The sequence below is a fragment of the Beta vulgaris genome, chromosome 4 (genome assembly GCF_026745355.1).
Source record: "Beta vulgaris subsp. vulgaris cultivar EL10 chromosome 4, EL10.2, whole genome shotgun sequence".
In the NCBI taxonomy this organism is placed as follows: domain Eukaryota; kingdom Viridiplantae; phylum Streptophyta; class Magnoliopsida; order Caryophyllales; family Amaranthaceae; genus Beta; species Beta vulgaris.
This window is the reverse complement of record NC_079205.1, coordinates 64,886,486-64,912,059: the sequence shown is the minus strand read 5'-3', so window position 1 is coordinate 64,912,059 and position 25,574 is coordinate 64,886,486. Positions and strand designations below refer to the sequence as shown.

Below are 25,574 nucleotides of genomic sequence, written 5' to 3'. Positions count from 1 at the left end.
TCATCTAGATAATATTGAATGATGGTGAGTTGGTGACCACCGCAATAGATAACATACAGCCCGCAGGACATTGGTGCCACACCCGTTACAACCGGCATTTATCACCATTTCATGGCCTCCATTAATTTAGCTCATATCTTGACATTTTTCTAAAAATAACAAATCTATCACGTATATTGCACCCAAAAGCCAAAGCCAAATCAGTAAAAGCCAAAGTGGTACCGAAAGTCCGAAACTAGCATTGAAGAAAATGATATGATTTGTAATGGTTACGCAATGCGCCAATGCATTATTGTTGGTTTTTAATTTTGGCGTATGTTTGAGGATCAAAGTTGGTCTAGCGATTGTAAGGTTCTTTTTCTACCCCTGTGATAGAGGTTCGATTCTCACCAGTCACCAGTCACCAGCCACCCCTTGCAAGAATAATTCCAAGGTCCCTACTTCATTGCAATGGAAATCTTATTATCTTTAAAAAAAAAAGTTTTGTTGTAAGGCGTTGTTACATAAGGAACTGTGCCACGTGATGCTCTTCCTAAGGAGTTTTTCATGTAATCCATGTGCAATAAAAAAATTAAAATTTGCATAGCATAGGTTTTGATCTTGTGACCAAGTTCATATATACTAAAGTTTTAACCACAAGACCAAATTGTATTTAGTATTGTCATTCTAAAGGACAATATTAATAAATTAAATTTTTTTCTACTTGGAGTACAGCTTGAATCTAATAACTAGTTATTATATTATTACATGTTTTTGGACATTTATCTATATCTTATCATATACTAAACACACAAGCAGCTGGAATAAAAAATAGCACATAACGTTATATGAATAAAATATCTTTCCTCCCACTTTATTTTCTTTCCAATTGAATCATTCATATTCTTTGTATTGAATATAAAGAAGTCTTTTTCTTTCATTTCCTTTATTTTCCCTCAAATTCCTCCCTACCAAACACACTGTTCAAGGTGCTAAGGGTGTCGTAAGAGTTGAGCCTGAACTATTTTGAGCTCGGCTAGTTTATCTTTTAGTTCGGTTGGGGAGCTCGATGAGACTGATAAGTGAAGCTTGACTCAAGCTCCTAAGCTTCTCTCAAGGCTCGAGCTCGGCTCAACTCGAGCTTGATTTAAGACGAATTAAAAATAAACCAACACAACATTAAACCAAACAAAAAAAATCATATTCGACATTTTAAAAAATTATTGACAATTTTTGTAGAATTATAGACTAAATTCAAAAAATAACATGAATTGTTTAATGTAAGTAAAAGATTATATAACATGAAACGTATAATAACTTTAATTTTAAGTGTTTTAAGCTATAATAACTTTTTAAAGCGCTTTAAGCTATAATAATTTTTTAATATAAAATAATAATCAAATCTATTTACAAACTTTTCGAGCTCAAATCTAAGCTACCACGAGTCGAAATTTGACCAAACCGAGCCCGAACTCTTCTCATTATCAGTTTATCACCCCTAGCCCCTAGGCCCTAGTCAAGACCGACTTTAAAGAGATAGTACTAATTAGTGTTGGCGGGAGATAGTTTGAGAATTAACGAAGTAAAATTCGTATGTAGCATGCTTAGCGTAAAAACAACGAACACCAAAGCTTCGTTTCATCTCAACCGTCTGATGAAATCTTCAATCTTCATCATGTAGAAAATTTACATTAGTACATAATTATATTGTACACTCGTCCATACTAAATCATTTTAAAATCCCCTTTTTCTCATAAACCCTAAATTTTTCCGACTAATCTGAAGAAATTTTAGCAGATCGTAACCCTAAAAATTAGTGAGAGAATTAACTTCAATGGATGATGGAGATTTGAGTGATAGCCCAAATGAGCCAAAGAAGGTGAAATCTAGGGCTCCTAAAAAAACTAAAGAAAGTGTTCTCAAGCAGAGTAAGTTGATAATTTCCCCCCTTTTATCGTTAATTTTTGTGATTTCTTTCACTTTGATTTAAATTAGGGTTTTGATTGATGAAATTGGATTTTTTTGTTTGGATTTTTAGAATCACCAGCGGAGTTCTTCGCGGAGAACAAGAATATTGCTGGATTCGACAATGTAAGTTTTGTAGCTTAATTGAACAATATGGTGATGTGCTTTTTAATGCAATTTGATCGATAGATTGTGTTGTTTATGATCTTGTTTAGGATTTGCATACGTAGATAGAACTGTTTGATTTTATGGATTTGCATGATTTTTTGGGTCAGTGCCCAAAATTATATCACCCTTAGTATTTGGTTGGAGTGTTAAAAAGCCCTATAATCGAGGTTTGAGGAAATGATGAGCGGCGAACACTTTGATACAGTGGAAATGTTATTGAATCTTACAGCTTGTTACAATCTCTAGTTAGTTTATCTAGTGTAAAATAGGGGAAGGACTATTCAACTTGAGGGACTATGAGAATATATATTGACAAAGTAATTTGGATTCATTGAAGTATCAAGTATGCCTTTCTTTATCATGTACTCACTAGCGTTCTCTTTACCTGAATATGAATTATCTGACTTATATGAACTTAGTGTCCCCGAAACTTCACTTATGTAAACTTATTGGCGCTGAACTTAACATATCTAAACTTACTTGCATTGAACTTAACTTATTTGGACTTATTGGAACTTATTTATAGTTGTAAGTTGAACGTGATGTAGCCCTTATCGGCCTTGGAGTGAACTTATTGGCGTTTAAGTTAAATTATATGGACTTATTGGCCCTAAACATAACTTCACTGAACTTATATTTCCTCAAATTAGTGAAAATACAGTGAGGAGAACACAGCCTCAGTTTATACAGACACTGTGTTCTTAGTAATTTTTGTTGGGATATCTCTCGATATACTCTTGTACTTTTCCATAATTCACTAAACACTAAACACTAAACACTAAACACCCTTTGTGAAATACTATGTGCACCATGTTCAGTTTACCTCTCAACTTTTGCAATGTGCACAACACATGCCAAGTTTAGTTGTCGTCATTTTCTTGATTTTTAAGTGATTAGACTCTGCTTCCTAAATCTCGGGTAATCCTAAAGTGGGTCAGAGACTGTTTTTCACACTGCTAAGTTCCCAGTTTGATATCATGCTGGCTATGGATATGGAGACACAGAAAGTTAAGAAAGAACAGAGGTTAAAAGATTTAGAGAAGATTAGCGAAGAGGGAAGGTCGGAAGGGAAGAGAGAAAGCAAAGGCTTCGGCTAAAGGAACTAGAGGAAGATTAATTTTAAAGCTATACAGATCACCACCAATAAAGGCACATGCATCATTCTCGTCATATTTACCACCACCTCACCAAGCGTCAAAAGTTATTTCATATAATTTGTCTCTTTACCCTCTTTACTTTGTTCTTACTTGTCGACAGTTAAGACGGTTGGGGTTTCAAGACATTTCTCAAAAGCCTCTTTCTTGTTTATTATTGATTTTTAAGAAATGGATGTTTTATCTTGCAAAAATATGACTTAGCTGGAACCAATCACTTATGTGTTCTGCACATAACGGAAGTTTTGGAATATATGCGATATCTTTTGTATCATGCAACAATACGGGGTATATTGCAAAATATCCTCCATTTTGAGATTTTGTCTAAATGTAATCTGGGGGGGGTTGAGGTTTGTCAAAAATGTTGTAAATTGTAATGGAAAGCAATCTATGTGTTATAGTATTGCTATACTTCATGTAATATTCTTCTTTTGCAGCCTGGGAAATCTCTATACACTACTGTGAGAGAGTTGGTTGAAAATGCTCTTGATTCTGCAGAGTCTATATCAGAGCTTCCTATTGTGGAGATTACAATGTAAGTGGTTTGAATTTGTGATTATGACAAGGATGTACCGATGATATATTGATAAGCTTGATGTTTAATCATGCTGGTTTTATTTTAGCATCTAATCTCGTGCTTTTACAAACTTTTGTTATTGCAGTGAAGAGATAGGAAAAAGTAAATATAACTCTATGATTGGTCTTGTTGATCGAGAGCGAGTTGATCAAGAATTATATGATGACTACGAGACAGCTAAGGCTCGTGAGGTATATGGACGTCTAGTGCTTCCTCAAACTCAAGTAGTATTTTGAGCAAAATTCATCCAGTAGATATTGAAAAGATGTCTATGTCATGGCTCATGCTTGAGTGTTCTCATTGCATATGTTGACCTCTTCATGGTGTCTCTAGTCAAAACTCAAATCACTCATAGTGGTCCTAGCATTTCAAATAGGTCATCAATTTTCCCTTACAGATACTGATTTCTAGGACTTTACTCTGTTTTTTATGTGGAATATGTGGATCATGATGTTAAAATTGCTTACCTTTGTATTATTTGTTGTACCATAGAAACGCATGGCAAAGGAAGCCCGTGAACAAGAAAGCCAAGCAAAAAGTGTGGCTTTGGGGAAGAAAGTTAAAGAGACTTCTGTGAAGGCTGTCAAAGGTCGCAGTGAAGCCTCATTTTTCAGGGTGATCTGTAAGGTGCTTCCTGTCTCCACCTCTCTCTCCCTAGTCCCTGGTTATATTGTTATTGCGAGCTCATTTAGCTTTTTCTGCAGCAATTTAACTATCTCCCACTTTTATGTTGATGAATCCCCCTAATGCAGGATAATGGAAAAGGAATGCCGCATGATGACATACCCAATATGTTTGGGAGAGGTGTTCTGCTTTAACTTGTATCAAATGTACTTTATTTCACGTTTTTCTCTTATGATTAATATAAGACTTTTTTTCCCATACAGTTCTATCTGGAACAAAATATGGGCTGAAACAAACACGTGGGAAATTTGGACTGGGGGCTAAGATGGTGAGTACCCTCTTCTTCTATTAGTAGTTGCAGAAATGTAGCTGCTCTGTTGTCATATGATTTTTGTTGTCTATAGCAGCATTTATACCAGGTCTCTTGGTATTAGTTATGGTTTGTTGCATGTACAAGTGAATGTTAAGGCTTTTAGTTGTGTAATTTTCATGCTATAGAATGAGTTATATCAGGTTTTTGTGTTCTATCAACTGTAGGCATTGATTTGGTCCAAGATGAGTACTGGACTACCTATAGAGATCTCATCAGCAATGGAAGGGAAAAATTATCTATCATTTTGCAGGCTGGATATTGACATTCATCGGTATGATTGAATTTTTGCATGAAATCTTGGGTTTATGCTTGTATTTCCAATACTCGTAGGCTTTTACTTTCATGTTGTTATACTATACTAAATTAGTGTTATAGGTGCTAACTTGTGTTAGTTCACTTAGTTGTGTAGTACTTCTTATCCTTTATATAATGGTGAGCTTTTAGGAACATTCCACATATTCATTTACATGAAAAGCGTGAAAGTAAGGACGGTTGGCATGGAGCTGAAATCCAAGTTGTCATCGAGGGAAATTGGACTACTTACCGGGTATTTATTACGAGTGTGATTTGGTCTTTACCCATGCATATCTGCTTCTGCTTTGTCTTTTTTTTTAAAAATTACTATCACTTGAAACCTTCCATGATTCCATCTTATCTTATAAATGGTAACATGTTCCCATGCAGTCTAAGATATTGCATTACATGCGTCAGATGGCTGTCATCACGCCTTATGCTCAATTCCTCTTCAAATTTGTCTCCGAAACATCTGAGTATGTCATCTCTTTTTGTTCTTGTGTTCTGCATCTTTCTTGCCACATTGTGACTGATTTAATCCAACAACGAACTCCTTTTCGCCAAAGACAGCCTCATTCAACTCTTTGAGATTCTTATTATCTTCTAAGCTCCGACTAATCGTTGTCTATTTATGCAGGAAAAATGTCACTATACAATTTGCACGACGAACAGATGTAATGCCTCCAGTACCCTTGGAAACAAAGTATCATCCATCTGCTGTTGATCTATTACTCATCAAGCGGCTTATTGGTGAAACTTCAAAGCAGAATCTGTTACAATTTCTTCAACACGAGTTTGTGAATATAGGAAAATCTCATGCTCAGCGTCTGATTGGTAAGAAATTGTATCATTCGAACACATTGCTCATGTAATATTTATGTATTTAATATGATACATCAAATACTCCCTTGTAAGAAGGTTAAAGAACATTCATTTTAAAATAGAGAAGTCATGCACCATTTTTTAGGTTCCTCAAATTGGTGTTTTTGTCATTGGATTGCAGTATGCATGATGTTTTCCTATCACGGGATGGCCTATGGTAATCTTTTTCGTTTCGTGTCTGCTAAATTGTTTTATAATGTAATATTGGAAAGAAGTGTTGTCAAGAATGCTTGATTTGTCACTTGAAGAAACTTGAAGTTTTGTAATTCCATTGTGTGATATTACCTTCTGCTATAATCTCTGTATGAATAGGCAGAATAGCCACCAAATGTCTTATCATGCTATCAGATTATTGTACATAGCTCAACTGCAGATATTTGATAATGTTAGTTTTGAATGGGGTTATCTGCTGGCCTCTAATAGCTCTGGAATATGGGTAGACAGATGGACCTTTTGTGATGAGGCATTTTCAATGTGCAGGAGAAATGGGCCAGGAATTCAGCCCAAAGATGGCTGTAAAATCACTGACTTCACAGCAGATAGTTCGCATACATCAGCTGTTTCGTCAGGCTAAATTTGGTGATCCTAGTGGTGAAGTAAGCAACTTGGTGTTTGTTATCAACACTGAAATTTGACTTGCACATAGCATTGTAATCACTAATAATTTTTTTTTGCAGTGTCTCAGCCCTGCAGGGGAGTACAATCTCCGTTTAGGAATTATAAAAGAGTTGCATCCAGACATGGTTGCGACTTACTCAGGCAGGTTTGTATTAAGTATTAACTCTTAAGATCTTAAATATTTCTCCTTTCCTTGATATCCTACTGAAATCCTGAAATAATGGGTACTAGGACATATTGTTAGTCAATCGCCATATTGTTCTTTCATTTGAACTTTTACCCGTAAAGATATGTCATTGTTTTATTTCATTCTATGCAGTGCTCAAGTATTTGAAGGCCACCCTTTCCTTATTGAGGCGGGTGTCAGTGTTGGTGGCAAAGATGTTAAACAAGTAAGTGATTTCATTCGCTTTGTTATACAAGTGGCAAGATGAAAGTAGAACATTGATGTCAATAATTGAGGAATGTAATGGTGGGAATGTAGTCTGGAAAAAATTGCAGGAACTTAGTGAAAGGCACTGCTTTGAGGTTGTTAATTTCACAGTAAAGTTTTGATTGGAGGAAAACCCCTTTTGTTTCCTTGAAAGTGTGTGGTTGATAGAACTTGAAAGTAAGAGTGTGGACCGAAAAAAATAACTAGGATTTGTAGCATTTGATGTAATAATTGCAGTAAACAAGCTCCTATTGTGAAGTGGTCCAAGTGGATATATTGTCACTTGCAATATTGGCTGTTTTTTTTTTTTGATGGGAAATATTGGCAGTGCTATTGGCTATTATATAAGATTATTCCAAATTGGTGAATTTGTGAACATATGTAATTAGTTTTATGCCTCTAATACCTGCATTACTAATTACTATAGGGTTTAAACATTTTTCGGTTTGCCAACCGGATTCCACTTCTTTTTGAGCAAGGTGCTGATGTTGTCACAAGGACAGCTGCAAAGAGGATCAAGTAAATGCGTATTTCTTCTTGCTGTTGTTCTTGCTTCCTTGGGTGGTTCCTGGTATTTTATTATGGAGATATCTCATTGAAGCATATTTGACAGTTGGGCCAGCTACAAGATCAACCAAACTCAAGACAAAATTGGAGTCTTTGTAAGCATTGTAAGCACTAAAATTCCTTTCAAAGGGACAGGAAAAGAATACATTGGTGATGATATTAGTGAGATAGCTTCAGCGGTCAAGGTGAGTCTTTTTTATTTCCTTGTGGAAGTTCTAAATAAGTTAAGCTCTGTTTCTAAGCTGAGGGTTTTGTCTTTGCAGTCCGCTATCCAGCAATGTTGTATCCAGTTGAAGTCCAAAATTATGAAGAGAATTCAGGCTAGGGAGCAGCAGGAAAGAAAGCGAAATATGAGCAAGTTAATAACCTTGTCTAGCTCCCTAAGAAAGAGCTTCTCATTCTAATATTAAAATTTCCTTAACCCTGATGTTCGGCAAAATGCTCAAATTAAACATGTGTTTTTTCGAATAATTGTGGTGAAGCTCAGGTTATAATTCCCTCAAGAGTTACTTTAGTTATTCGGAAAACATGGAATTTATTTGAGCGATTCGTTTTTCATCAAGGGTTCTTTGTATTAATATGATCTTCATTGCTCACACTCCTGGCTTTTGCAAATGCTAGATACATTCCTGATGCTGCAAATGCTATCTTTGAAGTCCTCAAAGAAGCAGCACAATTGCATGCATCTAAGAAGAGAAAATATGACGGTGAGGATGCAGAGATATTGGGAAAGGTGGCCACTCGTGCTTTAACAACAGAAACACTTAAAGAGAAACTTGCCAGACATGTTGAGCAGGTAAGGTCATCCAGTTGCCTCTGTTATGGCAATTATGATTGTTATCTTTCTTGTAGGATGTTCCTTGACTTCGTCTCCATATTTCTGAATAGATCGGATTTTGGATATTTTTTTGAGTCTTGATACCATCTGAGGGCCTGTTTGGTTCATTGAACTGGAATGGAATGGTATGGATGTCCATACCAGGGTGGTATGGATCCAGAACCCCATACCAGTTTCAAACTGTTTGGTTCAATCCTGTAATGGATTCAATGTCCATTTCCGCTGTTTGGTTCACTTTTGGAATGGAATGCTATCCAGTTTTTATTTTAATATAATTGTACCAGCGATATGTATAAAAAAAAGTAAATTTTTTTTTAAAGACAAAAATTTATAAAATAAAAGGACAAAAATTGAGAACACGAAGACAGGAATTGAAAAAAAAAAAAAACAATTCACATTGCCGGTAGAATTATCACAGAACGAAATCAAATTACTCAACACTGCATCAAAGCATTGAATCACGTTGACTACCCATCTCTCAACCCCATTTATATATGTAAAAAATATATATAAAAAATATTAAACAAAAGATGAATCAAATTGTTTATTTTTTTTTTCCAATTTCTGTCTTCAATGCTTTGAACTAAAAGATGAATCAAATTAAACTACGTCATTGCTAAAAGATGAATCAAATTGCCAGATCTTAGCAATCATAGCAGTAATTGAACCAAATCTTAGCAGTAGTTGAATCAAATTTTAGCAATCACGTTGGAACCAAAAAGATGAATCAAATTCAAAAATCAAAAAGTAAATTTCCAGATCTTAGCAGTGAGACGGCCGGAAAGAGAACTTCCACCGTCGGCGCCGGCGCCGGCGCTGGGAGGAGTACGGCGAGCGAGGTTGGTCGGCGACGGTTGGTTTCTCTTGTCTAGGATTTAACCTCTCTCTCCCTTCCACACAAATTAGGGTTGGAAACTTGAGGGGAATGGAGTTAGAAACTTAGGGGGGGAGGGGAGATTGGGATTCTAGGGGGATGGGGTGGAGATAGATACCCTTAGGTATGAGACTCTACCCTAAATATGCCCAACCAAACAATGGAATGGATGTCATTCCATTCCATTCCATTAAAAATACCCCAACCAAACACCCCCTGAGTGTCTATAAATGTTGTGAAGATAGCTAGTAGATAGAGAATATGTTCATCGGTGAACAGAGGTATTGGTGTGGGTGCCCATACTGAGTGGAGTTACTTTCCCCACTTTCACAATTTTCCCCATAGAGAATCTAGTCTCCCTCATACGTCGTGTATCACAATGGAATATGCACTTAAACTGAAAATCTGTATTTCATACTATCTTCTTACCCGCTATATATTCAAATGAATCGAAGCATATATCTCATTTCCTCTCTGAGCAACCAGCAGTCCATTTATCATGATGTTCTTTTCCCTGAAGATCTTTTAATGTTCCAGTCGATGACTTATCTTGAATAATGTTCTTGCAGGTCGACTATGAAATGGCGCTTGAATATGCTACCCAGACTGGAGTTAGCGAGGCACCGAGAGAAACTATCTATATACAGTCACTGGAGTCGAAAACCGACTTTATTGACCTGCATAGTCCTGTTTTTGTTTTCAGACTTTTCCAATAAGCAGTAGGATCAGGTATAATAAGTTCACCATTCATCATTCTTTCTAAAAGATTTTGTTAGACATCTGATGTAGTTACTACTTACTTTACAAATGTAATAAGTTGTAAACTTGTAATATTATTTTTAGTTAATTAGGCAGTAGGGCTGTTTGTAATCCCTCTTTCATAGTGAGTGATACAATCTTGTACAGGCGAATTCTGTTTTTTTTTTTCCTCTTTCAATATGTAAACAGAACACATTAAATGAATGTATAAGTTTGAGCAAAAGGATACAGATTTAGTGCATTTTCCTTGTGCAGTGCTTGAATTGCTTCAGAATTACCATGGAGGGTTGGTGAGTTGATGTGCTGATCAATCCCCCTGGTACCAAGATGGTCATTCCTTCCATGGAGATTTGACGGTATTTGATCATGGTATTGGCACCATCCCCACAAGACTTTACCAACTAAGCTAGGTAAGATTTATTCGCCTATTCCAATGAGTTAATACCAAGTGACAAGAACACAATCCTTAAATTACCACAAAAAAAAATTCCTTTGTGGGGTTTGAAAAAATCCTCCTTTATTCTCTTTGGTGCTTCAAATGCTTGATTTTTCAACTTCGGTATTATTGAAACTGTTCTTGTTAGAGAATTGATCGCTCAAATTTCTGAAAGGAGAAATTGTTGGTTAATTTTGCTGAGAAAGGGACATTATAGTCGAAATGGTTGAACATATATCTGAAGATTCCTGATATATTTGTTTGATTGATTTCGAAGAACTTCAAGTTTATAATTTAACAATTAGTAACAGAATCATCTCAAAGATTTTCTTTTCCAAATTGTCTATGTTTCTCACACTGTCCCAAAAAAATATAACCTCGTTTCAAAATTACACTATTAATCACTTCTTACGTCCTATCATATTTTGGGTAATGTTATATGTAGCCCTTAGGGCTAAGGATAAGCATTAAATACATTTCTTAAAATAGAAACAGTTTAAGAATTCAAGACAAAATTACACATCATTTGATGTAATAAATGCTTGATTCAAGTTTTTATTTCCATTTTAAGTTTCTTATATGTAGCCCTAAGGGCTATGTATATCATTTTCCTAATATTTTGTATGTTCTAGATGAACATCTAGCTTTTGGTATTTTCATTTCCTTATTAATAAAAGAATATAAAATTTTGATAGTATGAATCTACACGTTGAGACGAATCTAACAAAATTTACTTGTATGTTTTTTTTTTATATATATTAATGAGAATATTTGGTCAAAGCTTTTAAAGGTTAATCCACTATAAATAAAACATGGACTATATTATGAGGCAGAGGGAGTAGGGAATTTCGCAAAAATTTCCGTACTCCAATTTTTTTTTTTATTAGGAAAGATAATTGGTTCGAAAACTAACCTGTGCTAGGCTACTACCTTGTAGCTGACACCAACTCAGAGTCTGAATACAAAGCTAAACAACGCAGAAGTAAATGTCCTCATATATTGTTGGAATGAATCTTCGAACCATGGATAATGTCCTATAATCGGGATTGTAATACACTGAAGTACCACCTCTCCTCAATTTCCATACTCCAATAAAACCTATAAAAACGATTTAACGAGTTGAAAAGAGCACCTAATTCCTCTACTTAACGGCCTTTTAGGGATTACGTTCATTTCATCTAGACTGAGCTTATCATATCTAGCATAAAATTAGTCGGGGGAGCATTGCATTGATGTGCTCAGGTTGGTCAGTTTTCCAAACTTCAAAAGTTAAATCCTTTATAATTCTATATATCATTTTAAAATCCCAATAAATATATCATCTTTCTAAGTTAATGTGACATTATTTTTGTTTTCAGAATCAATGGCAAATAAAACCCAGATCACCATTATTGGAGCAGGCACTTTTGTGAAGAATCAATACATTCCCAGATTATCTGAGATCTCTCATCTTGTTTCAATCAGATATATTTGGAGTCGTTCTGAGGTACACATTACCCATTTAATTTGATTGAATCATATACTACTATGTTAATCCGTAGGATTGAGTGTCTACTCGGATACTGGTTGAGTGTCCGGGTGTCTAAGTGTCCGCGGACACGACACAACATCCCGTTTTTGAGGTAAATTAAGGTATAGGAGTAACACTGATATACTATATGATGTAATTTAATGTCATGAAAATGGTTTAATTTTATGGAAAGTTCTATTCAATATTATTATAGGAGTCAGCTAGATCTGCAGTGGAGTTAGCTAGTAAGAGTTTCCCAGAAGTAGAATGTAAGTGGGGTGATGTTGGTATTGATGAAATTATTAAGGATTCCTCAGTTGTTGGAGTTGCTGTTGTTCTTGCTGGCCAGATTCAGGTCTTTCTTTCTCTCTCCTCTTTTGTTGGTATCTTATCTTTATTTTTTTTATGTTGCCCTGATGATGAAATCATTTTAGTAGTGTATAGAAGCTGATCATGTACTATCTAAGTTGTTCAGTCATAAAATTTACTATGTAAAGAATTAACCTTTGTGCATTGTGGTATTGAAAGTTTGAGATGCTCCATTGCATAATATCTTCTCCCCACCCCCAACAAGTTTTTAATTTCGTATTTGCTGATACTCAACTTTGATAATTAATATCTTTGATATACGGTAGTATTAGTTAGAATAAGAAAAAAAAACTTGATATTTTGAAAATAAATATTGAGGCAAATTCAATAACTAACATAAACAACAAAAAATATGGTCAAAATGATGTATGTGAATAGTGTAAAAATAAAATTGGAACATCTATTAGAGAATAGAGGGAATACTTAGTATAAGTGAGCCAATCAAAGTCATAGCTTCTTTGTATTCCTTGTGTGACAATTTTTTGTTGTTGTTTGGGGGAGGGGAGGGAAGTTGGGGGTAGAATTGGGTTGTTAAGGAGCGTAATGATACAAACAATATCAATTTCATAAATTTTCGTTGAAATTAATTGGTGTTTTGATGCTGGTTTGCTACTTATGCTTTTACATATATACTTGAGTTTTGGTTTATTAGGTAAATGTATTATGTTAAATTCATAGTTAACTTTTCTAAGAAAACTATAGCCTTAATAGAATCTGCTTGTTGAAACCGTTGCTTAGGTAGATATGGCGCTGAGACTGCTGAAGGCAGGGAAGCATGTGATCCAAGGTAATTACTCCCCCCCGACGATAGTTATCGTTGCTTTTAATTGGTTACTTTTTCATGAAGAGGCTTCAGGGAAAAAGCTGAAATGAGCCTGATCATCTAGAGTTACTAAATGAAAGAAATGTATAATCCAACTAGGTGCTGGAGTTTTTGACTTTGCTGTATGATCACATAACTATTATCGCATAGAATTGTTCAACTCCTTTGCGCCTTTTATCATTTTTCTTGGTTGTTTTCTGATGGTTGAATATGTTTCCTGTTATTTGCATGTCAAAATCTTGGGTCTTGGATGATCCTGGGGGTCAACAGAGAAACCAGCTGCAGCAAGTGAGTAAATTTCCTGTCATCTGGCCCATTTGTCTGTCTTCATTATCTATTTGTTATCTGAGTTTCTTAAGCTGCTCTTCTCATTCTTGGAAGAGTTGTTGAAGCATATAGACGTCCATGTACCCGAAATAAGTTGTCACTTTATCCCAACTCCTTCATATATAAGGATATGACATGTTTAACCCAAATTTTCCTTTTATAATAGCTTAGTTATGTCAATCCTCTCTACATCACTTTGACAGTGGCATATTTTGACTTCTAATCAAACACCATTACTATATTAGGAAAGATAACAACTTTTTTCAAACATCCTGAAATGATATATGTGACTATCAATTGTATGAGAAGGGAATATATTTATTTGTAGAGATAATAACAATTTATAACATCTCCTAAAAAAATTAACAGCTTATAACATGGTACATTTCTTACTACATCTTCATAGTTACTCTTTTATGGACATTTCTATGAATAACCCAGAATCAATGAAGTTGGTGAGGAGGCGGTTTTAGATTTTACTCTTGTATTAATTTCTGGAAGATTACAGCCCTTACTTTTTTAGGCTTCATCTGTATATGTAGGTAATGAGGAGGCAGAATTGGCATTGTCAAGCTACGATCTTGTATGTCCTAGTAATTCCAGCAAACCTATTTGGGCTGTAGCAGAAAACTACAGATTTGAACCTGGTTTTATTGAGGTACAGGCCATTCAGCTCTGCCTTTATACCATTAGCTTTCTTGGAAGTTTCGCCCCAATTTTAGAACTTACTGGCTGTGCAGGGCAGGAAGCTAGTCGAAGAAATAGGAGATATGATGAGTGTCCAAGTTATCGTGGAAGGATCAGTTAACAGTTCTAACCCATATTTCTCAAGTTCTTGGAGGAGGAACTTTAATGTAAGCATTTTACTAGACATTAAATCATTATGCTACAATAAGGTTTTTAGCCCTATTTGTCTCTCATAATTACTTGATTGACTAAATCACTGATGTCAGAGACCAGAAAAGTTGGTTCTGATGGGTTTGGTGGAAAAAAAACAGGATGATTCTTGTTTGAATTTTTTTTTCTTGTTGGGTTCTTTGCTAAAAGTCCTGTTCTCCCTCTTCTTGGACGCATGGGAGTTGTTAATTGTCGTCTTGTATCTTAGGATTGCAGCGTCTCCTATCAAGTTGTGTTATGATGACTGCAAAAAATCATGCCAAGCTTCTGAATATTAATTACATCAGCTTCGAATGGATACCTTTATTATCACATTTTCTGAAACTTTTTTGCTGTTAAATTATGGCAGGGAGGTTTCATTCTAGATATGGGAGTGCATATGATTGCAGCACTAAGGATGGTAAGCACCTTATGTAGTCATGTTCTTACTCAACTTTTTTGCAATTATGTCTAGTTCTTTCAGTCCTTATACATTCATTTTTATCTCTATAAAACTAGGTCGTTTGGGTAGACGTACTGACGTAGTAAGTATCACTTTTTTCATGGAGTTGTAATGCCTGAGGAGTTCCTATTACTAGGAGGTGTCAATACGAAGTAGAACTTTTCGTGGGATGTTTCACTTCCCTAGGCAAGATTGTGTAAGCAATTTCCTACTGGACAAGGCTCTTTTCTCCTCACTTTATTTTCACTTGTATCATGGAAGACAAGTTCAGATAAATATAATTTAGAGTTAGTAAGTTAGTTGAGTAGAGTTTAGGACCAATAAGTTAAGAGAAGTTAAGTTTAGGTCTTAGGGTCAATAAGGGCAACCCAAGTTCATTTCATAACTACAATAAGTTCTAACAATTAATAGAAGTTCATATAATTAGGTTCAGATAAGTGGAAAACCAGGTGACGAGAATGCACGCTAAGTTGTAGCTCCTAGGTACTTCAACTTCCAATGTGAAACTATATCAAACAAAGAACTGAAATATGAAAATTGATGAGGTTGCTCTTCTTGTGTTTTACTTTTTTTAAACTCGTACCAACTCTTATCCTTTACTGAGCAGCTTGTTGGGTGTGAGATGAAGTCCGTTTCAGCTTTGACCACTCATGTTGATACTACTTTACCCCCACCAGATAACATCTCCAGTACGTAGTATGTTACAGAACCAACGCTTTTTACCTTTCTTCTCCTTCGTATTATGGAAGTCAGAATATGTTAACACACTTTCCAATCTGTCTTTGCAGTCAACTAGAGAATGGTTGCCCTGGCATTTTCGTGATGGCAGTATCTACTAGATCACCCAAGGCACGTGGTAACATGATATATTTCCTGATCTATTTCGAAACATAATTGTCTCCATCCTTAATTGAGTAATATTGCACCTCAGACATTTTGGCGAGTTGTTGGCTTAAAAGGAACTGTGCAAATTGAGCGTGGCAACATTGATGGGCGGCATGGATACTTGGTATGTTGAAATCCAGATTTCGTCAACCCTGACTATAGCTTTGTATTGATCTGCACTTACCACTGCCATTTCAGGTATCTAAATTCAATGTTGATGGGCAATGCACAAGTTCATTCCACCCGTTCAGTGGAGTAACCGAAGAACTTAAAACATTCTTACATGATATATCAGAGGTGAGTCCAAAAGTCATTTGCCAAACGGAAAGTTTCTCTATTTGATGATTCATCTCGTGCCACACTCAGAGCATTTGGTGTTCATATGCTCACTTTAAATTAGAAGAGTTAGGCTATTTGGAGAACTATTCTCCACCGGATCGGACATGTGAGAAGAGTGAAATATGATAAATCCACTTAGTATGGGGATCACATCAAATCCTCTTCTTTGTTCGTTGAAGGTTTAAATTTCCATTTAGCCCTTTTCAATTAGAAATGGCGATTCTATACCATGCAATTATTGCCACTTCTTGATGAAAAACTTATGCTTCCCATCTGCTCAAACTTTGTTTGCAGGCATCTAACAACCACAAACCCGACCGTCGCTTATCCTACGTTGAAGGTGCTCGAGACGTGGCTGTTTTAGAGGCAATGCTCGAGTCTGGGATGAAGGGAGGAGCTGTTGTGCCTGTCAAAAGATTTTAGCCGTCCAGAGACAGTTGTAGCATGATAACTTGCTCTAGAATAAATTGAGGTGCTTATTTTTAGGGAAATTGCAGCTCATCATGGAATACGAAATACATGCTTAGTTGTTTGTTGATCTGATTCATCTCTATGGCTCCTCCTAGACCAACAAAAATGAAATTAGTTTAACTGGTTAGGCGTCTAATGCATGCTGTCTACTGTCTAGTGTATAATCTCTTGTACCACTTATTTTACTATAATTTGCAGTTAAAATTTGAAAAAATTCCTCAAAATTACATAGGGCGTGTTCGGCACAAGCTTTTTAAGTAGCTTTTAGTGTCTTGACTCGGTCAAAATACTAAGTAGAAAAAATAATAGTGTTTGGCAAGGTAGTGGTGTAAGTAGCTTTTAGTGGTACAGGTAGTGTTTGTCAAAAGCTACAATTTGTAGTTTTTGGGGTAGCGTTTAGTGGTGTATAAATTATATGTTAAAGCTTTGTTTGAGTTTTTAACTAGTTATTCTTAAACAACTATTTTGACAGCTTCTTTTATCGAACATCAATATTCTATATCGCTATTTGGACAGCTAAATACACACCAACCAATAACAGCTACCAGCACAATTAACAGCTACTCTCACAGCTAAAAGCTACCACCACAACTATTGTTGCCGAACACGCTCATAATATAGGTTTAATTATTTTCTCCTTTTCAATCTATCTACTTCTCAAAATATTATGGGATCAGTTTTTTGTTTACTTTTGTTTGCTGATGTAATTGTACTAATCAGACAAGTTAACCTAAAGAAGCAAACACAACTAAAAGAATTGTCATTGTCATTTGACAAGGAAAGTGAGTATGTAACCAACCAACTTACCTAACTTTAAATGCTTAGCCTTCTTTCAGATATTATTTAAACTGACTCATACCCTATAATTGTAACTGATTTATCAAATTGAATCAACACTTTTATTGTAAATGAGGTAAGCTGATTTACCAATCGATATCATAATGATCAATTGACACTATACTCGAATACGTCTTGAACTAATAATTTGAATCAAGTTGACGTATTTGTCATCTATATATATGATCAAAGCTGAATTGTACCCAATAAAAATGAATTATTACTAGCTACCCTCTAACTTATTTTCCATAATCTGAAATATTTTGAACTTGGCGGATTAAGAATAGACCTGATTATTAAACAGGGTAGTCTAATAACTAAAGGATTAGGGTCAAATTTACCGTGCTTTTATTGGACAGGGCCATTATAAGGCCAATAAAGAATCCCAATAATTTTGAAAAATAAAATAGGTTTTGTAAAAACAATTATATATTCGAATTCATATTCATTCTAACTCACTAAATATTACCTCTTTTTTTTTTGGGGTACTAGTACTCCCTCTGTCCGACTGTCCCACAATACAATGTTTGTTTCTCTCTTGAGGTCAAACTTTAAAATCTTTACCCAAATATTCTCATTTATATACTTCCTCCGTTTTTTTAGATGTTACACTTTCTATTTTAAGAAATTTCAAATTAGATGTTACACTTTTATTTTGGGCAATATATTCTCTCTATCTCTCTCCTATCCAAAAATTAGATGGGACCCTTTTGTTTCCTTTCTCTCTATCTCTCTCATCTCCAAAAATTACCTAGGAGTCCGTAATTTGAAAAGTGTAACATCAAAAAAAAAAAACGGAGGAAGTATATATAAAAAAAAATCTATGCAAGACTTTGTTAGATTCGTCTCAATATGTAATTTAATAATACCAACTTTTTATATTTTTTATCCATAAGCAAGGAATTGGAGGTATCATCAGTCAAATGTTTATCTATGGAGATCATCTAAATAAGAAACAACCACTATATTATAAGACAGAATCCGACCAAATTACCATCATGGGTCCCTGGCACGTGCCAAAACCGACCAACAACCTCCACGTGTGAACCTCGGGTACCCCAGGTGAATCTTGTCCTTGTTTTTATATTTGTTACTGCAATTTCCAATTCTATGTTTTTTACCCAAGTAAAATTTACATATCTTAATAATTAACAGCGTTCTTTTCTATATAGTCTTTACTCTTTTACCAGTCCAACAAAGTTCATGTTCCCAAAATGCAATAACATATATTTTTTTTTTTAATTTCCTCTTATTAATTTTTTTGGGAAAGAATTCTTGCTATAGAAAACAATAACTAAACAATTTTTTTCTTCACAAATGCAAGACTTTATTTACAGTTTCCTGAGTTTTAGTCTTCAACAAATTCCCTGTTTGTTTGAGTTGGTAAGCAACTTTACTTCTACCCATCAACTCTACTTTTTCTCTTCAACAAAGACATGATTTTTTTTCCTTTGTTTAGGATTTTTTTGGTTAAACCAAACACTACTTTAACTTTTTAGGTCTGAGTTTAATGTAATGCAGATCTGCCTGTTATTACTTCTGTTTCTGTAAGTCTGTCATTTTCATGCATATTCTTCACATACCCATATAGTAATAGTTTGTATTTTTTAACAAAGCATAAGATTATTTTAACAAAGTTGAAGAATTTTTTTCCATGAACATCCTGTTTTTGTGTCATTTTTATGTGGTTTAATCATCTAAATTTCTGTCATGTATAAAAAACTGTAAGTAGTATGAGAAAAAACTTTCATTTTGGAAGAAAAATGAGAGAAAGTTCATTGTGTATAATATATACTACATGGTAATTTTCTCTTGTTTGCTAATTTATGCAATAACTCCTTTTTTTTGGCTTTTAAGCTAAGTGTAATTCAGCTTTGTTTCATTTTTTCTATCTGCAGGTGTTCTTGACTGAGTACTGTTTAAGAGTTAGCTTCACTGAAACACTTCACTTTTGGTAAAATTTTGTCTGTTACTTTCTTCTTTACTACCTTTGATTTGTCTGCCAATTTTTTTTTATTTTTTTTGGCTTTGGCTAGTATCAATTTGTTTTAATTGTTAAAGATCCAAACTTTGGCTTTCTTGAGTGCATAATTTCAGTTTGCTTGCTAATTACTCTAATAACTTTTCCAAAGATACCAAGATATTGAGTTTTATAAGACTAAAACCCTTTTTCAACTCAATTCTTGCATAAACAAAAGAACCCACATTTTGTTTTGTGAATTATAAACACATTTTTTGGTTAGACTGACCCCTATTTTAACCCAATTCTTCTATAAACCATAAATACAATATTGGTTTTTTGAGCTGTAAACACATAATTTTAAGTATACAAAATGAAGCCACCACCGCCGCGCGAGGAATTTGCTCTAAGGGAGACTTCCCCGGCCATAGGTGTGGCAGGGATAGCTGGAGATAAGCTGAATTCCACCTATGACCTTGTTGAGCAAATGCAGTATCTTTATGTTAGAGTAGTGAAAGCCAAGGAGTTGCCTGGGAAGGATGTAACAGGCAGTTGTGACCCTTATGTAGAAGTAAAGCTAGGTAACTATAAAGGAACAACTAGACACTTTGAGAAGAACACGAAGCCTGAGTGGAACCAAGTGTTTGCATTCTCAAAGGAGCGAATTCAAGCTTCGATTGTGGAGATTTTTGTGAAGGATAAGGATGTTTTGAAAGATGATTTCATTGGGAGGGTTATATTTGATCTTACTGAGGTGCCAAAGAGGGTCCCACCCGATAGTCCTCTTGCTCCTCAATGGTATAGGATTGAGGATCTTAAAGGGGGTAAGGCAAAAGGGGAGATCATGTTGGCGGTTTGGATGGGGACACAAGGTGATGAGGCGTTCTCTGAGGCTTGGCATTCTGATGCTGCTTCTGTTGGTGGTGATGCTGTGGGGAAAATCCGGTCCAAAGTTTACCTTTCGCCTAAACTTTGGTATGTCAGGGTAAATGTCATTGAAGCTCAGGATTTGGTGGTCAATGACAAAACCCGATTCCCAGAAGTCTATGTTAAGGCAATGCTTGGGAGTCAAGGTTTTAGGACTAAAATCTGTCAAGCTAAAACCCTAAACCCTATGTGGAATGAGGACTTGATGTTCGTAGCTGCTGAACCGTTTGAAGAGCCCTTGTTGTTGAGTGTAGAAGACAGGGTGGGACCCGGGAAGGATGAAATACTAGGAAGATGTCTAATTCCTCTGCATATGTTGCAAAGAAGGTTAGACCATAAGCCAGTAAATACCCGGTGGTACAATCTTGAAAAACATATTACTGTTGATGGGGAAAAGAAGGAAATTAAGTTTTCTAGCAGGATTCACTTAAGGATCTGCTTGGATGGCGGTTATCATGTATTGGATGAATCTACCCATTACAGCAGTGATCTCAGGCCAACTGCCAAGCAATTGTGGAAGCCGAGCATTGGAATTCTGGAGGTCGGGATTCTTAGTGCTCATGGACTTATGCCAATGAAGAACAAAGATGGAAGAGGGACAACAGATGCTTATTGTGTGGCTAAGTATGGCCAAAAATGGGTTCGAACAAGAACCATTATTGATAGCTTTCATCCCAAATGGAACGAGCAATATACGTGGGAGGTTTTCGATCCTTGCACAGTTATTACGATTGGGGTGTTTGATAACTGTCATTTACACGGGAATAATGTGGTGAAAGATTCGAGGATTGGGAAGGTGAGAGTGCGACTCTCAACTCTTGAAGCTGATAGAATTTATACACATTCATACCCACTTTTAGTCTTACACCCTTCAGGAGTCAAGAAGATGGGTGAGGTTCAATTAGCTGTCAGATTTTCTTGCTCTTCATGGATCAACATGCTGCATATGTATTCTCATCCACTCCTACCCAAAATGCATTACATTCATCCATTATCTGTCATACAGCTGGATAGCTTGAGACATCAGGCCACCCAAATTGTCTCGATGAGACTCAGTAGAGCCGAACCTCCTTTGAGAAAAGAAGTTGTGGAGTATATGTTGGACGTGGATTCTCATATGTGGAGCATGAGAAGGAGCAAAGCAAACTTCTTCAGAATTATGAATGTTCTAAGTGGGATGATTGCGGTTGGTAGATGGTTTGATCAAATTTGTACATGGAAAAACCCTATAACTACTATACTAATCCACATTCTCTTCATAATCCTTATTGTTTATCCTGAACTGATTCTTCCCACCATATTTCTCTATCTTTTCTTGATTGGCATTTGGAACTACCGATGGAGGCCTAGGCACCCACCTCATATGGACACTCGGCTCTCACATGCTGATGGCGCACATCCTGATGAGCTTGATGAGGAGTTTGATACTTTTCCTACTTCTCGGGGAAACGACATCATTAGGATGAGGTATGATCGAGTGAGGAGCATAGCGGGAAGAATTCAAACTGTTGTAGGAGACTTGGCTACTCAAGGGGAGAGATTTCAGTCACTGCTCAGCTGGAGAGATCCAAGAGCCACTGCATTGTTTGTTACTTTCTGTTTGGTGGCTGCCATTGTGTTGTACGTTACTCCTTTCAAAGTGTGCATTCTCTTCTATGGCATTTACGTGCTCAGGCACCCTAGATTTCGGAAGAGGCTCCCTTCGGTTCCGATCAACTACTTCAGAAGGCTACCTGCAAGAACAGACAGCATGCTGTGAGCCCAATTTAGACTTCCATGATGTGGTTAATGTTTAATTTTATTCTTAATATACACTCTAAATTGTTCCAAGGTTTGCTATTTGATTGTATTGAACCCATTTAGACTTCTGTAATATGGTTAATGTTTAATAGTATTCTTAAAATACACTCTAAATTTGCTCCAAGGTTTGCTATTAGATTGTAATATTACTGTGTTCAGCTAAGTAATCTCAAAGTGCGTGCGTATTATTAACATATTAGCATGTAATGCGTTATATAACTATCAAATCAACCACTGATTTTATTATGATGATGTAGTTCAAGATTTTTAGGGACATGGTCCCTACTCCCTAGTCAATACAACAGGCAGCTTTGAAGGGTCATTTTCTCATTGATATGTCATTACTTTCATTCGCTTTTGCTTTGTTTTTCTGTTTTGCTATGAATTCTCATGTACTATCCCATTTCTGAACATCTGAAAAGGCTCCTTTGCTCTGAAAAGGCTAAGGTATCTTCAATACTACAGTGCTACTATTCTGTCTCTTTTCATAGTTACCTTTTGTCATTTGTGGTCAAAGTTGAATAACATAGGAGCAAAAGAGCAAATTCTCGTTAATATGGAAATGAGGTCTCGTAGTTCAGTATAGTATCACCTTAAATTTTAAGGCTTTGTCTAGGGTTTGAAGGGTTATCCTTACAATATGTTAGGGATTTCTCTTGTATCTTCTGAACTATTTAGCCTTGTATCTATCCTTTGAAGTTGGTCTGCCCTGCAAGCTCCTAGCCTAGCAAGGACTTTATCTTCGAATCAATTATCTCTCCTAATAAATAAAATTCTCACTAATATAAATACCAAAATGTTATTATAAATACTTTCAATATATCAACTTTTTATGGCTTTTAAGGAAACATAATCAAGAATATCTATACAAATATATTAAAAGGTGTGTGTGACAATGTATACACATCACGTGTCACCTCTGTAACTTCAGTAGAATTGTCCAATGTGTACACAAGTCATGTCGATCAACAAAAATAAAATTAATTTGGAACAAGATTTGAACCCATGACCTCTTGCTATTATAACATGACACAATTACCATCTCAACCAACTTTTAATCATGCTTTAAGTATACAGAATAAAAATTTAAATTACCATCTAGGAAAAGACATAATACAATAAGAAGCCACCAGAGCATCAATACTCTTAGTAAAAATAAACCCGGAGGCCATCGCTTTAAACTATGAAAAAAGAAAACTTCACTTACAGAACTACAAAAGTGGATGTAAGGATGTGTGAATCAATAAACATTAAAAAATCTAAAAATCTATTTAGCATGGAAACTCTCATAAAGATCATGTTTTCCATTTCCGAAACTTGAGAGGATAAAATTTCTTTGAAAAACCAACGATTTTCCTGCCTCAATGATCTTAAGTCACAAAATAATATTTTCCCAACTAAAAATCTCTTAGCTAACTCCATAGTCTATGACCTATTATATACATCTTTTCTCAGTAATAAACAAAATTACAACAGATTTCTACACAACAATAGTTACTTAATCCTAAATCTTGGGTTTCATGAGAAATAAACTAATGGGGTGTTCAGAGGCCTTTTCAAGGCAACACAAAATGTGTCAAGCACCAATGCAACATTACAATACAAAATATGACCAGACCTGGAGAAATGCAAAAATGTCGCAAAAACAGCGAAAATTGAAGGTTATAACGCACGCTTGAGCTCCGAACGCCATGGGATGCCTCCTAGGGACATGGGAGGTCATTGGAAAGGAGTCATGTGGCTTGAAACAAATATACGGATGTCTTTACGTTCATTACAAGGTAATTTTGTGTTTCACGAGAAATGAACAAATGGGGTGTTCACAGATTTTTCGAGGCAATGCAAACTGTGCCAAGCACACGCGCAATGTTACAAGTCATGTAGGCACTCCTAGGAATGTTTAGGAGGAAAATATGACTAGGCCCAAAAAAGTCAAAAAATGTCGCAAAAACAATCAAAATTGAAGGTTATAATACACGCTTTCGGACTTTTTAGGTATCCGAACTCCGAACGTCACGTTATGCCTCCTAGGTACATTGGATGTCATTGGGAAGGAGTCATGTGGCTTAGAACGAATATATGGATGTCTTTACGTTCATTGTGAGGTAATTTTGGATTTCACGAGAAATAAAGAAATGGGGTGTTTAAATGCTTTTCGAGGCAACAGAAATGTTGTCAAGCACACCCGCGCAACATTACAAGTAACATGTTAATCCTATGAATGTTTAGGGAGAAAATATGACCGGCCCGGAGAAGTCAAAAAATGTCGTAAAAACAGCTAAAATTGAAGGTTATAATACACGCATTCGGACTTTCCCGGGGCCCGGGCTCCGAATGTCACGGGATGCCTCCTAGGGACATGGGAGGTCATTGGAAATGAGTCATGTGGCTTGGACGAATATATGGATTCCATTACGTTCATTTCGAGACAGTTTTAGGTTTCACGAGAAATGAAGAAATGGGGTGTTTAAAGTCTTTCGAGACAACACTAATGGTGCCAAGCACGACCCGTGCAACATTACAAGTCACTTCGTTACTCCTATGAATGTTTAGGGAGAAATATGATCGGGCCCGGAGAAGTCCAAAAATGTCGTAAAAACAGCCAAAATTGAAGGTTATAATCCACGCATTCGGACTTTCCCGGGGCCCGAGCTCCGAAGGCCACGGGATGCCTCCTAGGAACATGGGAGGTCATTGGAAATGAGTCATATGGCTTGGAACGAATATATGGATTCCATTACGTTCATTTCGATGCAGTTTTAGGTTTCACGAGAAATAGAGAAATGGGGTGTTTAAATGCTTTTCGAGGCAACATAAATGATGTCAAGCACACCCGCGCAATATTACAAGTCACATGTTAATCCTATGAATGTTTAGGGAGAAAATATGACCGGGGCCGGAGAAGTCAAAAAATATCGTAAAAACAGCCAAAATTGAAGGTTATAATACACGCATTCGGACTTTCCCGGGGCCCGAGTTTCGAAGGCCACGGGATTCCTCCTAGGGACATGGGAGGTCATTGGAAATGCGTCATGTGGCTTGGAACGAATATATGGATTCCATTACGTTCATTTCGATGCAGTTTTAGGTTTCACGAGAAATGAAGAAATAGGGTGTTTAAATGCTTTTCGAGGCAACAGAAATGTTGTCAAGCACACCCGCGCAACATTACAAGTCACATGTAAATCCTATGAATGTTTAGGGAGAAAATATGACCGGGCCCGGAAAAGTCAAAAAATGTCGTAAAAACAGCCAAAATTGAAGGTTATAATACACGCATTCGGACTTTCCCGGGGCCCGAGCTCCGAATGCCGCGGTATGCCTCCTAGGGACATAGGAGATCATTGGAAATGAGTCATGTGGCTTGGAACGAATATATGGATTCCATTACGTCATTTCGATGCAGTTTTATGTTTCACGAGAAATGAAAAAATGGGGTGTTTAAA

The 25,574-nt window shown here is 36.0% G+C and overlaps 3 protein-coding genes across 8 annotated transcripts; all 3 read left to right on the top strand.

The window, feature by feature from the left end:
* The first annotated feature begins 1,547 nt into the window (after positions 1-1,547).
* Positions 1,548-10,346, top strand: LOC104889935 (DNA topoisomerase 6 subunit B). Of its 2 annotated transcripts, XM_010675274.4 has the most exons (19): positions 1,548-1,907; positions 2,018-2,070; positions 3,704-3,801; positions 3,929-4,034; positions 4,336-4,470; positions 4,596-4,647; positions 4,731-4,795; positions 5,005-5,111; positions 5,285-5,387; positions 5,525-5,610; positions 5,772-5,968; positions 6,497-6,612; positions 6,694-6,779; positions 6,954-7,026; positions 7,495-7,586; positions 7,681-7,819; positions 7,898-7,992; positions 8,256-8,430; positions 9,916-10,346. In XM_010675274.4, the coding sequence occupies exons 1-19, from the start codon at positions 1,814-1,816 to the stop codon at positions 10,060-10,062; spliced, it is 2,019 nt and encodes a 672-aa protein (XP_010673576.1). In that variant the 5' UTR covers positions 1,548-1,813; the 3' UTR covers positions 10,063-10,346. The 2 variants fall into 2 exon arrangements, with proteins under 2 accessions (XP_010673576.1, XP_057250550.1); XM_057394567.1 differs by lacking the exons at positions 1,548-1,907; positions 2,018-2,070; positions 3,704-3,801; positions 3,929-4,034 and adding an exon at positions 4,073-4,219.
* Positions 10,347-10,378: 32 nt separating this feature from the next.
* LOC104889936 (hypothetical protein) lies at positions 10,379-17,075 on the top strand. Of its 3 annotated transcripts, none has more exons than XM_048643832.2 (13): positions 10,379-10,515; positions 11,900-12,027; positions 12,266-12,406; positions 13,159-13,207; positions 13,514-13,531; positions 14,113-14,228; positions 14,311-14,424; positions 14,817-14,867; positions 15,517-15,605; positions 15,698-15,758; positions 15,841-15,918; positions 15,993-16,091; positions 16,428-17,075. In XM_048643832.2, exons 2-13 carry the CDS (start codon positions 11,905-11,907, stop codon positions 16,554-16,556), a joined length of 1,068 nt encoding a protein of 355 aa, XP_048499789.1. In that variant the 5' UTR covers positions 10,379-10,515; positions 11,900-11,904; the 3' UTR covers positions 16,557-17,075. The 3 variants fall into 3 exon arrangements, with proteins under 3 accessions (XP_048499789.1, XP_010673578.1, XP_010673579.1); XM_010675276.4 differs by lacking the exon at positions 10,379-10,515 and adding an exon at positions 11,619-11,783; XM_010675277.4 differs by lacking the exon at positions 10,379-10,515 and adding an exon at positions 11,619-11,787.
* A 1,259-nt stretch (positions 17,076-18,334) lies between these two features.
* LOC104889937 (FT-interacting protein 3) lies at positions 18,335-22,374 on the top strand. Of its 3 annotated transcripts, none has more exons than XM_010675279.4 (2): positions 18,335-18,824; positions 19,340-22,374. In XM_010675279.4, exon 2 carries the CDS (start codon positions 19,775-19,777, stop codon positions 22,085-22,087), a length of 2,313 nt encoding a protein of 770 aa, XP_010673581.1. In that variant the 5' UTR covers positions 18,335-18,824; positions 19,340-19,774; the 3' UTR covers positions 22,088-22,374. The 3 variants fall into 3 exon arrangements, with proteins under 3 accessions (XP_010673581.1, XP_010673580.1, XP_010673582.1); XM_010675278.4 differs by having other exon boundaries at positions 18,335-18,988; XM_010675280.4 differs by having other exon boundaries at positions 18,335-19,242.
* Positions 22,375-25,574: the final 3,200 nt, after the last annotated feature.